Source organism: Nicotiana tabacum, chromosome 15, assembly GCF_000715075.1.
Source record: "Nicotiana tabacum cultivar K326 chromosome 15, ASM71507v2, whole genome shotgun sequence".
Lineage (NCBI taxonomy): Eukaryota > Viridiplantae > Streptophyta > Magnoliopsida > Solanales > Solanaceae > Nicotiana > Nicotiana tabacum.
Genome location: NC_134094.1, coordinates 96716414 through 96730752, shown reverse-complemented (window position 1 = coordinate 96730752; position 14339 = coordinate 96716414). Strand labels below are relative to the sequence as shown.

The window sequence follows — 14339 nt, the reverse complement described above, 5'->3', positions numbered from 1 at the left end:
TTGACTATCCCTTTCCTTTTCATTCGGTTTGAGTTGATCCAGACTTAGAATAAAAAGAAATAAAATCATTTGAGAATATTTTGCCTTATACATTTGTACAAAGATAGACCGACTTTGGAGGCGGAGCACAAACATGAAAAGAAACAATTTTTTTTTCTCCTCAAGACATTGTTTTTTAAGCTACGTACTTTTTGAATGTATATTTGTGGACGCACATTTTTGACACTCAAGAAATGGAAACCTTGATGTAACGGTAAAAATTGTATCACGCGGCCAGGAGGGTCACGGGGAAACTTAAGGTCACCCAAATGAATTTTTTATTTGACACCCGAAAGGCAAAATTTCAAAAGAAAAAGAGAGAAAAGGAGACATTGTTTAATTCCCATACATGTTAATTTATTACAAAGCAAAATAGACATGGATGAACAATAATAGTAGTAGTACGTTAGTAGAAAAAGTTTGTAATACAAGAAACTAGGCTAGGATAGCTGAAGGGGAAGATGTAAACAAATTATACTTGATCCTCTGATGGTATTGAGCATCAATGTAATCTTCTTCTCACTGTAACTTCAGATTCTTCATAAGCCTGTTTAGTAAAATAATAGTATTAAAAACGAGTAATGTAAAAGATTTTTTCTGCTATTCGATTACTTAAAAAATAACTACAACTTAAATAAGGCAGACAACATGCTTATAAGAGGTTAGTAACATTGATAGTGTAAAGTTTTTTTTTACATTGTGAGTATGTACAAGATTGATATTGTAGTATACTAGTATCAATTATTGCTTATAGAATGCTTAAACTATCTTATAGCTAGCTAGAGCAGAAACTTGGGATTGCTGAAGAGCCATGAAAGAATGTGAGGAACTCATAAAGTATGTTATGATACTTATCGAGACAAGATACGTACAATTGTTAAACAACTTTTGTTTAGTATAATGAGGTGATGAGAGGTTAAGATGTAGGACAATATGCATGTGCTGTTAAACAAGTGGGATTAGATTTCACGTGGTTTACTTAGGAGCTTAAACAAGTAGGATTAGATTTCATGTGGGGTTGCTTAAGAGCTTAAATAAGCAACATGCACAGCTTCCTAAGATAGTAAAAATCAAACAATTTGGTAGTTTCAAGTATTTTTTTATTTTTTAAAATATATGTCTTCTAATTTGTGTGTATATCTATATATTATTAGGAGGGAATCTTATGAATACACTTGCCTTAATTAAACCTAGTCGGCAAGAAAACCCACCACAAAGAAAGCCTCAGAATTCCATAAATTTATCCGTTTATCAAGTGTATCATAACCGTTAGCATACAAACAGTGCCAAAAACACTATTAGGTTACCTAAAGAATTCTACCTGACCGTCTTTTGCCATAATAAGGGATTAATAAACTAAAAAATAATGCGAGTAACCTACTACAACGTATCATAATGAGGAATTATTAAATTCAAAATTAATGCAGGTAATAACCTACTGCAATGTGTTAAGATACATTAACAGTGTATAAGGTAAATTCTATCATGGGGAGGAAACAGATAGACAATAACATCGTTGGCAGGAGGATACTACAGTACACTTAGCCTTAAAAATAGGAAATATGTATCAAAATGAAAATATGTTGCTCGGACCCTCCAAAAATGATGGCATCCTCCAAAAGTATAGTTTTGGGAGGACCCAACCGACCATATTTTTGAAGAGTCTGAGCGACATAGGTAATTTGTATGAAAAGCAATGAGTTATAGTACTATACCTTTGTTCATTAGCATAACCTCTGCCATCGCTTCCAGCAGTTCTGTAATTGGGCAAAGGTACTTGATCATTTTCTATCTGCATGATATCCTTTACAAGCAGTTCATAATGCCTTCTCACTTCCTCTGCTGATTTTCCACCTACACACCTTGCAATATTATTCCAGCGATCAGAAGTGTCTTTGTCATATAAAGCCAATGCCTCCTCGAATTTCTTGTTCTGTTTTGCTGTCCAAGTAGCCATTGCAGAATAATATTATTTGAGCTAATAATTTATGTAGTGACTTGTGATCAAGAATATGGCTAGAGGATGAGTGCAATGAAAGATTGTAACCCAGACAAGGAGAACAAGTTTTGGAGGAAAGTGAAGATTTAATTTGCCTCAGTAGAAAGAATAGGATTAAGCCAAGAGGATTGTATTGACAAGAGATTGCTAAGCTAGGTTACTTATAAACTGGAGGAGCAGAAGGTGTTGGGGTGTAGCAAGTTGGCGAATAACATATGGGGTTTTGGTGGAATGGTTGAGATTCCTTCTCCCTAAATTAAAAGTCTTGCATTCGACCTTTGGGAATAAAAATTCTTGGTAGGGAGTTTTACACTCTTAGTTGGCCTATTTGGTGCGAATTCGAATTAGTCGGTCCAACCAGTGGCGAAGGTTCGATGGAATCTCTTTTGTTCGAAAATTATACTGTGCATGTAACGTAAAAATAAAAATTATTTCTATATATATATAATTGTATTTTTTGAATCACCGTATTAGGAATCCTGGTTTCTCGATTGGTCCAATGAGTTTAGAATACCGAATTCCTGAAATAAAAATATGTTGGGGAATATCTTTTCATTTTCTTGGAGAGGAGTTACACATTAATGTGATTCTTGTCTTAAGAGCCACAATCTGAAATGAGGCTAATGGGAAGATGTGGAGGGAAAAAAAGATAATATTAATGTATCTACAGACAGACTTTAAATTTAATTCTTGTAAAGTCCCTGGTCTTGCATTTTTAATTATACTATCAGCAAGTGGATCACCTAGCTGGAGAGGATTAGATTTCCCTAATTCTAATTCTAATTCTAATTCTAATAGCTAAGATTTACGCGCTACATCAATTAAATCATAGTCTATTAGAAAATCCATCCAGATTTTGCGGCCATCTTTATGGTTAGAAAATGTTGCTTGTTATCCACATCAAGTTGGAATACCATGTATTACCCTTCACTTGTAGCTCCTTTTTTGACAATTGGGTACAATGTTTAGAACTAGTGTTGTTTATTTTGATTTTTGAACATTAGATTAATACTCTCTCATAAATGACAAGTAAATGTAGGCCCAACCAAGATTTATTTCTTCGGAGTGCCAAAGGCAAGCATCACATCATTATGAATATAAAGTCCAAAAATTTATCAAAATAATGAACCACCACTGATATTATCAACACATGATCTGTGATCGCCAAATCGGTAGTTCCTCAATTTAGTATGCACTTCTATCTCTTAAGGGGCTTATGCACTCCACTCGTTGTCTATTAAATAATCGTTAGAGTTTGATCACGCCCAACTCTAGTCCTAACAAGGATAAGTGGTCGTTGCAAATATAATCCGGTCTAAAAGTTCGGAGTCAAATCCCACAGAGAACTAAGGTTCAGCTACAACTCTTCACTTTCACTAGGAATACAAGTTTGAACAATTTCTAAATTATAAATATTAAGATTCTTATATATAACTAACAAATTAAAGTAGTAGATTAACAATTAAAGATACTAGGGGTTGGAGAAAAGATTAAGGAGGTCTCGAGTTATGATTTTTCCAATTGTCAAAATCCTTCCCCCTACGTCTTTTATAATTTCGCTCAAGTATTCTCTACCGATCGTGAGTACTTTGGGTGTCGTAGCTCTCTCTCGAGCAACCACCACAATTCACTATACGTATTCTCTCGAATTACGCTAGCTGACACTAATTCACCGCTCACTACGATCACACCAAGGTTTCGTTATCTTTAATCCCGCTTTTAAATCCTCCATATTGATCTCCCGCATACGTCAGGAGTGATGTTGTTCGACAACTACCTAAATATGTACCTTCTCTCTAGTAATACACACTAAATAGGCACATTCAATTGATGGCCATTCAATCAACAACAATAATTAAATATGTAATTGAACAAGTAGAGAAATCCAACGGCTCAATTATATGAAAACGTAATAAGAATTCATCCTACAAAAGGTTCCATCAAAATCCTAGATAACAAATTAGCTATTCATAATAGTATGCAAAATTACAATACAAGAATTCATAATCGATAATGGAAATAGGAAGAAGAAAGTGAAAAACTCGTAGAAGAATTCTCCGCCTTGCTCCTAGTTGTTCTCGCCTCCTTGGGTCGAATCCCCTCTCCAAAAATGTCTCCCCTCCTTTAGACATGTTTAGGGCATATTTAAAGGCTAGGGTTGAAGTCCTTGAGTCCAAATCCGGGTCGGAGTCTTTTAATTCGCGAACTTTTGACTATCGGGCTACAGACCTCACAAGGCCAGTATTATAGCGCGGTCAAGCTAGCTACGCCTAGCCTTTAGCACGGCCAAGCTGGCTACGCCTGGCTTGTAGCTAGGCTTGAGTACTTCGTGCTTTTTTGCTATTTTCTCGAATTTTTGTCCTCCTTTTGTGCAACTTTCACTCGTCTTGGTCTTGTGATGCTCCTACACATAAAATATCATAATTTAGCTCAAACGTCGTACAATTAACTACTAAAATAATAATATGTAAGGCGAGTAATGTATTAAAAATATAGCATTTTGGCCAAATATCAGAGTTAATCATACTTTCTAACCTATCTCTATTTGTTTTTTGAAAGTTTTCTTCAACGTGGTTAGAAGAGAAATGATAAAAGATTTCTAAGTAAATTCTTTTATCCAAAATTAACATCATTCTGCAACAACTAGTTAGGGTAGACTGACATATTCATATATATGTACCAGTTGATATTTTATACTTCAATGCCACACAAGAGAGGATGATTTGTATGGTGTCCAATTTTTGCGTGCACTGATTATAGAAGGGCCTGGTTCTTCTAAGTGTTCCTTATACTACTGTTGCAAAAATAGTAAATGCAGAAAGTAAAGAACACAAGTATTTTTACGTGCAAAATACCCGGCCCAAAAGGTGAAAAAATCACGACCTACTACTCAGTAGGATTTTTCCCAACACTTCACTAAATCACTGAGCCAAAACAGCATTTACAAAACTCTTTGTAAACCTAAGGATTAACTCTAATCCAGTTGTGGCAGCCAGACTCTAACTATTGCGACTTCAAGTTAACTCTAACTTGAATACTCAGAGTACCTAATACAATTACTTCTAGATAAAGCTGAAAGGTATAAATTGAAAACACTTACTACAATTGAACTAGAATAAAAGACAGACACTTGGAACTGGTTCTTCTATCTAGTTCATGTAGCTTCAGATTCGCACACTTGATTCACACAAGAATTGTTTGCAAAATGCCTTGCTAGTTTGCTCTCAACTCACAATTAACTTCAGCGTTTGTGCGTACCTGTAGAATGAGAACTCCCTGCAATTTATAGAGTTAGTAGAATAAGAAATAACTAGAGTTCTAATGCTACTCTTCCTTGGTGGAAGAGTTCTAGTTATCTTCAACTTCTAACTCCTCCCTTATCTTGGATAAAGTTCTCTTCGAGTAAGGAGTCCTTCTCCTTATCATTTATGCAACCTTTTCAATCAGGAGATATCAGATATAACAACTTAAGCTTATCTCCTTCACGTGCATCCCTTATGCTCGAATCCGCCCTTGTTTGTGTACACTGTGTATGGACCTGGTTCATGGTGGAGTTCCTTTGTCAATCATCAAAACAAACTTCACTTGGATTAATAAATTCCGCCTTTTTTTATGATGACAAATTCTGTGCTTTTCATAAGCATAGGCCCTATGTCAACTTAGCTCAACATCAATACAATGTTAGAACACTTTCCATTTTAAGGTCACAAGTCATCATAGACCAGGTTCATTAGATTATAAACATCATAGTCCAAAGTAAAAGCACAACCTATCTTTTCCCTTTTGGCCTCATCGAAAAGTTGCATAGAAATTATGTTAGATAACCAGATTTTAATAGAAATCACTCATGGCCACTGGGGCTACTTCAAATACAATCATGGAATCAAGTATCATTTATCAATCTAATGATATTAGCCATATAAGAAGCATCAACAAACATTTAGAGCACAAAAATAGTTTATTATAATTGATACTTATCATACCATGAAAGTTTAGGAGAGGGTGGTTGAAGCGAGGGTGAGGAGGACAGTGTCTATATCCGACAACCAGTTCGGGTTCATGTCGGGTCGTTCTACTACGGAAGCTATACACCTTATTAGGAGGTTGGTGGAACGGTACAGGGAGAAGAAGAAGGATCTGCACATGGTGTTTATTGATTTAGATAAAGTGTACGACAAGGTTCCTAGAGAAGTTCTCTTGAGATTCTTAGAGGCAAAAGGCATGTCGGGTGCCTACATTTGGGCAATTAAGGACATGCATGATGGGGCTAAGACTCGGGTTAACATACTATATTCTTATTTTCCCTGGTGAGGGACACGTTAACACACCATATTCAAGGGGAGGTACCATAGTGTATGTTATTCTCCGATGACATAGTTCTGATTGATGAGTCGCGAACCAATGTTAACGAGAGGTTGGAGTTCTGGAGACAGGTCCTTGAGTCTAAGGGTTTCAAGCTGATCAGGACGAAGACGGAATACCTGGAGTGTAAGTTCAGCACGGAGCTGAGGGAAGTGGGTGTAGAAGTGAGGCTTGAATCACAGGTCATACCAAATAGTGGCAATTTCAAGTACCTTGGGTCGGATATCTAGAGGGGAGGGGAGATTGATGAGAATGTCACACACCGTATTGGGGTGGGGTGGATGAAGTGGAGGTTAGCATCTGGAGTCTTGTGTGATAAGAGAGTGCCTCCGATACTCAAATGTAAGTTTTACAAAGCGGTGGTTAGACCGGCCATGATGTATGGGGTTGAGTGTTGACTTGTTAAGAACTCACATATCCAGAAGATGAAAGTAGCAGATATGAAGATGTTGAGGTGGATGTGCAGACACACTAGGATGGATAAGATTAGGAATGAATATATTCGGGAGAAGGTGAGCGTGGCACCCATTGATGACAAGATGCGGGAAACGAGGCTCAGATGGTCCAGACACGTACAAAGGAGAAGCCCAAATACTCCGGTAAGGAGGTGTGAGAGGCTGGCTTTGGAGGGCACAAGAAAAGGTAGATGATGGCCTAAGAAGTATTGGGGAGAGGTGATCAGGCAGGACATGGAGAGGCTTCAGATTTTCGAGGACATGGCTCTTGATAGGAAGTTGTGGAGGTCGAGTATTAGGGTTGTAGGTTAGGAGGTAGTTGAGTCTCCCTTACTTCGTACCTTTGTGAGCCTAGTCTGGTAGGGTTTTTGTCGATGTCAGCTAGTGGCATTGTTGTGTCTTACTACTCATTTATTTACCATAGTGTCGGGTCTATGTATTGTCTATCGTGTTTACTTTGCATCTGCTTTCTCATTTCCATGATGTTATTTTTCCTACGATTTCTATTGGTGATACTGATATTGTCTCTATTTGTCTTCTTGAGCCGAGGGTCTTTCGGAAACAGCCTCTCTACTCCCTCGGGGTAGGGGTAAGGTCTGCGTACACACTACCCTCCCCAGACCCCACTAGTGGGATTTCACTGAGTCGTTATTGTTGTTGTTGTTGCATTTATTATTTTTATATAAAATTGTAAGTTAATTTTATTAGAAGTTATAATTGTACAAAAAATATATAATCATCTCAATGGTTGGTCTAACTAGGCTAGGAAGGCTTAAGGCTGGGAGGGACCAGGTTCTTGGCTCTTGGTTCTTGGCTTGAAGCAGTTTCAGCATGTCATGAAGAATGCTATCATTCTTCTCCTTCTCCTTTGCCAGCTCAGCTCTGAGAGCATCTCTCTCAGTCTCCACTTCTGCCAACCTCTTCTTCAGCCTTTCAATTTCAGCATCCTTAGCCCCACTTTCTTGCACCAAGCTCGCATTTTGTTGTTCACATGTACCTTTTGGATAAACCAAGTTCTTTGGGAGTGGTGTGGAATTCATAGTCACAAGCAATCAGAGTATTTGCCCCAAAGTGATCCTTGCTTATACTAACTTCTTATTTCTTGATGGGTAACTTGAAGTGTGCAAGTACAGCCGAGAGAATAAAGCCATAGGGTATGGCATGAGTTTTGGTGCCAATTAGAACCCTATCAAGAAGCTGAATAATAAATCCAGGCAAATTGATTTGCCTCCCACTGTCCAAACATTCCATAAGGACCAGGTCCATGAATGTGACAATGTGCCTTCTTTCGCCTAGGTAGGACAACTTTGTTAACAAATTCGAACATCACTTTGTGGGGTGGATTCATCTTGCTTTTATACACAGCCTTGGGCTCAAGCTCTTCATCATTGTCACCAAACTTTCTTGTAATGGCAAGGGCAGTAGGGAGATTCTCTAGACTTGGCCATTTGAGTTTCTTATAATCATTGTACCCTTCAGCAGGTACACCTAAGATCTCTCCCAGTTCTTTATCATCAAAATTCACTGTCACCCCCTTTACCACACTGGTGACCCTACCATCTTTGATCTCACAATTTGCCATGAACTCCACAATCTCAGTTTTGGCCAGCTTTCCATCCATCTGAAGGACCATGTCCTTCCATCCTTGCAATTGTAACTTCTTCAGCAGCATTAACATACCTTCCTCTTCCAAGTCCATGAGGAGTCTACCTTTCAAAATGGTTCTCTTCCCACTTAACCATCTTGTCCTTTTCAGCATCAGATTCTTCTTCTTCTTCTCCACTCCATTATTCTTCCTGCACTATTTTCACTTTTCTTGATTTCAATGCAGACCTGGTTCTTTTATTCAAAGTAGATGGCTCCGCAGACTTTGTTTTTGAAACAAACTTCTTTGTGGAAGTCTTGGCTTTCTTTGCCTTTGGAGTCATAACCTTCATTTCTTCTGTCTCCTCTTCATTTCGAATTACCAGGTCCATCTCGTCAATTTCAACAGCCTCAACAAGCTCAACCACCTTCTTTTTTCCCTTAGCAATAGCTTTTCTCTTACTTTCTTCTAAGGCCTTTTCCAGTTCAGCCTCACTCTACTTCTTCTGACTCCTTATAGCTCTTCCTCTTGTAGGAGGAGTCTCTACAGGGATAGAAAGGGTAGTCTTTCTCTTCTTGTTTTCCCTAGAAATGCCAGGGATTTTAACTCCTGAACTTCCTTTCAATTTGGGATTATAATTGTCAGTCACCTTTTTCAGTAGGTCTGCGAGGGTTTCATGTTCAGATAAAACAGGTTCTTGAACATCTATCCCTAATCAAACCAACCCCTCGGCAGTTTCTCCATACCCACTTCCCCCTTTTTTTCTTTTATATTTTCTTCTTCTCCAGCATATTTCTCACTCCACACTACCATTGCTCTTATTTCTTAAGTCAGACTAGCAGGAGTGGGTGATCCTTCAGCCACTCCTTTTTCAATACCCCTCACAACATCTTGAACACCCTCACTCTCTTTTTATCTTTACCACCTATTCGCCCAAACTCAGTAGACTCAACTCCAGCCACAGTTCCCACCATAATGAACCAATTCTCCAAATTTTTCGCAACCTCATAGATGATTTCAGTAGTAGTTTTTGGGCCAGATGTTACATATTCTGTTTCAGAAGAAATAGTTTCTTCCCCCTCAGTAGCATATTTTAATGATTCATCAGATTTCTGGGTTTCTTCCTCTCGACTTGCTTTCAATTTTTTATTAATTTTCTTGATTTGTTGTCTTCCTGCAACAACCTTGCAAACAAGCATCTTGACCATGCTTTTCTTAGAGGCTGGCATGGTTGAAGGTGTGATAGATGGTGTGGGTGTGATTTTCTTGGGTGGTGATGAAGGATTCTCAGAAGGATTCGCCATTTCTGTGTTTGGGTATGAGAGAAGATGATTTTATGTGTGTTAGGAAGATGAGAGAAGATAAAGAGAGTTTTGACGGCTTGAAAATTTAGAAGTGAAGAAACAACTAAAGCCTAATCAATTTAAAGGGGGGGTATTTAATTGGGTAACGACAGCCTTTTTAGAAGTCTAATCAAACTGGAAGTCAGTTTGAAAAGACGTTGAAGAGTGTCCCTAGAATCTAGGCACTTAATGTGGTTTGGACTCTATTTGAATGAAATCGGTTCATTTCGTAACTGATAAGATCTAGGAATTTAGGATTGAATGAGACTATCCTCTTTATCATGATCCAAATATAATTATTTCAAAATATGCAGAGTGGAGAGTACGTACCAAGTAGTCTTGATGAACCAGGTTCTTCACTGAGAAATCTCTTATGTGAGTCTGAATTTTTCAAGAAAAAAGAGATAATATCATTAAAGATTAACGAGTCATTTTAGTACATGGCACAAGAGTGTACTAATAAAAGTATGAGACTGAGCAAAATCTAATCTAATTATTTATGGAAATTCATAATTTTTCTAACCAATTTTTTGAGTTAGAACTGGTTCCTTTTAGGTGATCTTAATCATCCCTAATTCTAACATGTTCCTTTCAAAGTGATCTCTACTTAGAGCTTCTGTGAAGATGCCAACTATTTGCTTGTTAGTAGCACAAAATTCCACAATGATCAAACATTTTTCATAGTTGTCCCTTAAAAAGTAATGCCTAACATCTATGTGCTTCGTTCTTTTGTCATAAACCGGGTTCTTAGTCATAATAATTACACTGGTGTTATCACAAAAAATGGGGATACAACCCACATCAATTCCAAAGTCCATTAATTGTTGTTTGATCCACAACAATTGAGCACAATATGAGGCAGCAACAACATACTTAGCTTTAGCAGTAGATAAGGCCACAGAATTTTGCTTTTTGGTGGCCCAAGATACAAGGCATAAGCCAAGAAAGTGTGCCATACCTAAGGTGCTCTTTCTATCCACAAGAAAACCTGCATAATCAGCATCAGCATATCCCACTACCTTTTGGATATCATAGACAAAGGTCAGTGGTGCCTTTTAGGTATCTCAAGGTCCTCTTGACAGCAGTCAAGTGAGACTCTTTTGGATTTGCCTAAAATCTAGCACAAAGGCCTACACTGAAAATAATATCAGGTCTGCTAGCAGTGAGATACAACAAAGAGCCAATCATTCCCCTATACAACTTCTGATCAACAGATGAACCATGTTCATCTTCATCCAATTTTGTGGCAGTTGCTATAGGAGTGTCAATTTCTTTGGAATCTTCCATTTTAAACCTTTTAAGCAACTCTTTTACATACTTATGTTGATGGATCATAGTTCCATTTGAATTTTGTTTAATTTGTAAGCCTGAAAAGAAATTAAGCTCACCCATCATACTCATTTCAAATTCACTCCCTATTAGTTTGGCAAATTCTTTACTTAACTTATCAGTAGTTGCTCCAAAGATTATATCATCAACATATATCTGAACTACCAGGAGATATTTACCTTTTTCTTTCTAGAATAAAGTATTGTCAATTTTACCTCTCTTGTAGCTATGCTCAAGCAAAAATTTTGATAATCTTTCATACCATGCTCTTGGTTCCTGCTTGAGCCCATAAAGTGCCTTATCAAACTTGTACACATGATCAGGATATTCCTTGCTTTCAAAGACCGGAGGTCGCTTGACAAACAGTTCTTCCTTTAGATAGCCATTGAAGAAAGCACTCTTGACATCCATCTGATGGAGAGTGAATTCCATATAAGCATCAAAGGCTATAAGGAGTCTAATTGCCTCTAATCTTGCAACTTGAGCAAAAGTCTCGTCATAGTCTATGCCCTCCTCTTGACTATATCCTTGAACCATCAATCTTGCCTTGTTCCTTGTAACTGTTCCATCTTCATCAAGTTTGTTTCTAAAGACCCATTTTGTGCCAATTACTGATATATCCTTGGGTCTTGGTACTATATGCCAAACTTAACTTCTCTCAAATTGGTTGAGTTCATCTTGCATTGCATTTACCCAGTCTGCATTTTGCAAAGCTTCAGCAATATTTTTAGGTTCAGTAAGAGATAGAAAAGCATCAAAAGCACAAAGATTCTTCAACGAAGATCTGATTTTGATTCCAGAGGTTGGATCAATAATTATGTTTTCAATGGGATGAGAACTTTGATACTTGTAAGGTTTCATAACCAACTGGTTTCCCGTAGATGTTCCTTCAATGATTTGTTGCTAAGGAACAGGTTCACGGACAGGTTCCCTCGAGATTTGAGGATCACTTCCTTTTTGTTCAGTTCCCCCAATCAATTTGCCATGGGTGGAAGGACATGTTCCATCACATGTTCCTTCCTCTGGTGCAGCTTCAGTCTGGGCTGTGGTTTCATTTGAGTTTCTTACCAGCCCAATTGGTTCATCATCATGTTCCTGCCTCTCAGAAAGAATGTTAGTTTCATCAAAAACTACATGTATACTTTCTTCTACACACATAGTTATTTTGTTATAGATCTTATAAGCTTTACTATGTGAAGAATATCCCAAGAATACTCCCTCATCACTTTTGGATCAAACTTACCTAGGAAGTCTTTACCATTATTATGCACAAAGCACTTGTATCCAAAAGCCCTAAGATGGGATATGTTTGGCTTTCTCCCTTTAAGTAACTCATAAGGAGTCTTCTCAACAATAGGTTTAGTCATGCACCTATTTATGATGTAACATGCAGTGTTTACAACTTCTGCCCATAAACTATGGGGCAGTTTACTAGAAAGAAGCATAGTCCTAGCCAAATTTTTAAGTGTCATATTCTTTCTTTTAACTACTCTATTTTGTTGTGGAGTCCTAGGAGTAGAAAAATTATGATCTATGCCATGCTTATCATAATATTCAGCAAATTTAGCATTCTCAAATTTAGTACCATGATCAGACATAATTGATCCAAGTTGATTATCTAGTTGTTTCTGAGTTTTTCTAACAAAAGAAGTAAACATGTCAAATGCTTCATCTTTAGATTTTAAAAATAATGTCCAAGTAAACCAAGAATAATCATCAACAAGCACCATCACATATCTCTTACCACATTTGCTTAATGTTCTCATTGGACCACAAAGATCCATATGGACCAGTTCCATCGTCCTGGTGGTGCTTACTACATTCTTGCTTTTAAAAGAGGATTTTACCTGCTTCCCCCTTGCACAAGATTCACAAACTTTATCTTCCTTGAACTTAATGTTAGGCAGTCCTATCACCAAGTCCTTGGAGACTAGTTTGTTGAGTTGACTTAGACTGGCATGTCCAAGTCTCTTGTGCCAAAGGAGGGGATCATTATCCAACACACTTAAGCAAGTGAGTTCATTTTCTAAAAGTGTGGACAGATCTACAACATATATGTTGTTCACTCTTTTTCCCTGCAAAACTATCTTGTTAGTGGTAAGATTAATCACAAAGTATTTGGTAGATGTGAATGCTACCATGTTACCTCTATCACATAATTGTGATACACTTATTAGACTGTACTTCAGTCTATCTATTAAGTAGACGTTCTCAATAAAGTGAGAATCAGTCTTACCTACCTTTTTAACCCCAATGATCTCTCATTTCTTCCCATTTTCAAAGGAGACATTACCTCTTTTAAGGTCCTCAAGTGAAAAGGGAACCGGTTCTTATTTCCTGTCATGTGCTTTGAGCAGCCACTATCCATATACCATATTTGGTTGCTCCCCTTCACTTGGACCTGCAAAAGGAAATCAGGGGTTAGTCTTAGAAACCCAAACTAGTTTGGGTCCCTTCTTATAGGCAAAAGGATGAATCAAATTCTTTTTAGCCCATCTTGGTAGCCTATTATTCCCTTGAACAAATCCTTTGTTCTTTTGACTTGCCTTTTCTTTTGCAGTGCATTCACTTTTATAGTGACCTGTTTTACCACAGTGTGTGCAAATCTTGTTCTCGGGAAGTGTGATATACTTGCTTTTGGTATCCCACTTAGGTGCCAGGTTCCCAAAGCCAAATCCTCTTCTATTGCTACTATGATGTTCTTGTAGCCAAGAAAGTGCATCGGAGGAGCTGTTCCATTTACAAATTCTTCCTAGCTCATGTTTGACCTTGCTCATATCCTCCTTTAGGATTTTTACCTTCTCATCCTTATTATACAACTCATCTTTCATTTTTCCTATATTTTCTTCTAGAGTGAGTTGTGTGGGATCATCTAACTGTCTTTTTACCTGTTCCTAATTTTAGTTTTAGATTTTCATATCTAAGTTCTAGGACAGTTGAGTCAAGTGCATGAACCTGGTTCTTTAATATGGTATTTTCACTTACAGTTTCACCAACCCTAAGTTTCAGGCTTTTGCACTTAGCCTTCAAAATCACACATTCTTTAGACAATTGTTCCTTTTCATTATTTACATCCTCCGATTCATCAATTAGTTCTAGAAGTAACTCAGATAACCTTTCTTTAGACAACAATTTAATCTTGTCTTTGAGATGAACTACACTTACCTTAGTTTCTTCATCAGACTCTCCAATTGCTATAAGTGCTTGTTCATCCTCATCATCATCGT

The 14339-nt window shown here is 37.5% G+C and overlaps 1 protein-coding gene across 1 annotated transcript; it reads right to left on the bottom strand.

Moving 5' to 3' along the window:
• Positions 1-341: 341 nt before the first annotated feature.
• LOC107772069 (protein RADIALIS-like 5) lies at positions 342-2155 on the bottom strand. Its single transcript, XM_016591551.2, has 2 exons — positions 1755-2155; positions 342-586 (listed from the first exon to the last, which is right to left on the bottom strand). Exons 1-2 carry the CDS (start codon positions 1994-1996, stop codon positions 559-561), a joined length of 270 nt encoding a protein of 89 aa, XP_016447037.1. The 5' UTR covers positions 1997-2155; the 3' UTR covers positions 342-558.
• Between the last annotated feature and the right edge of the window lie 12184 nt (positions 2156-14339).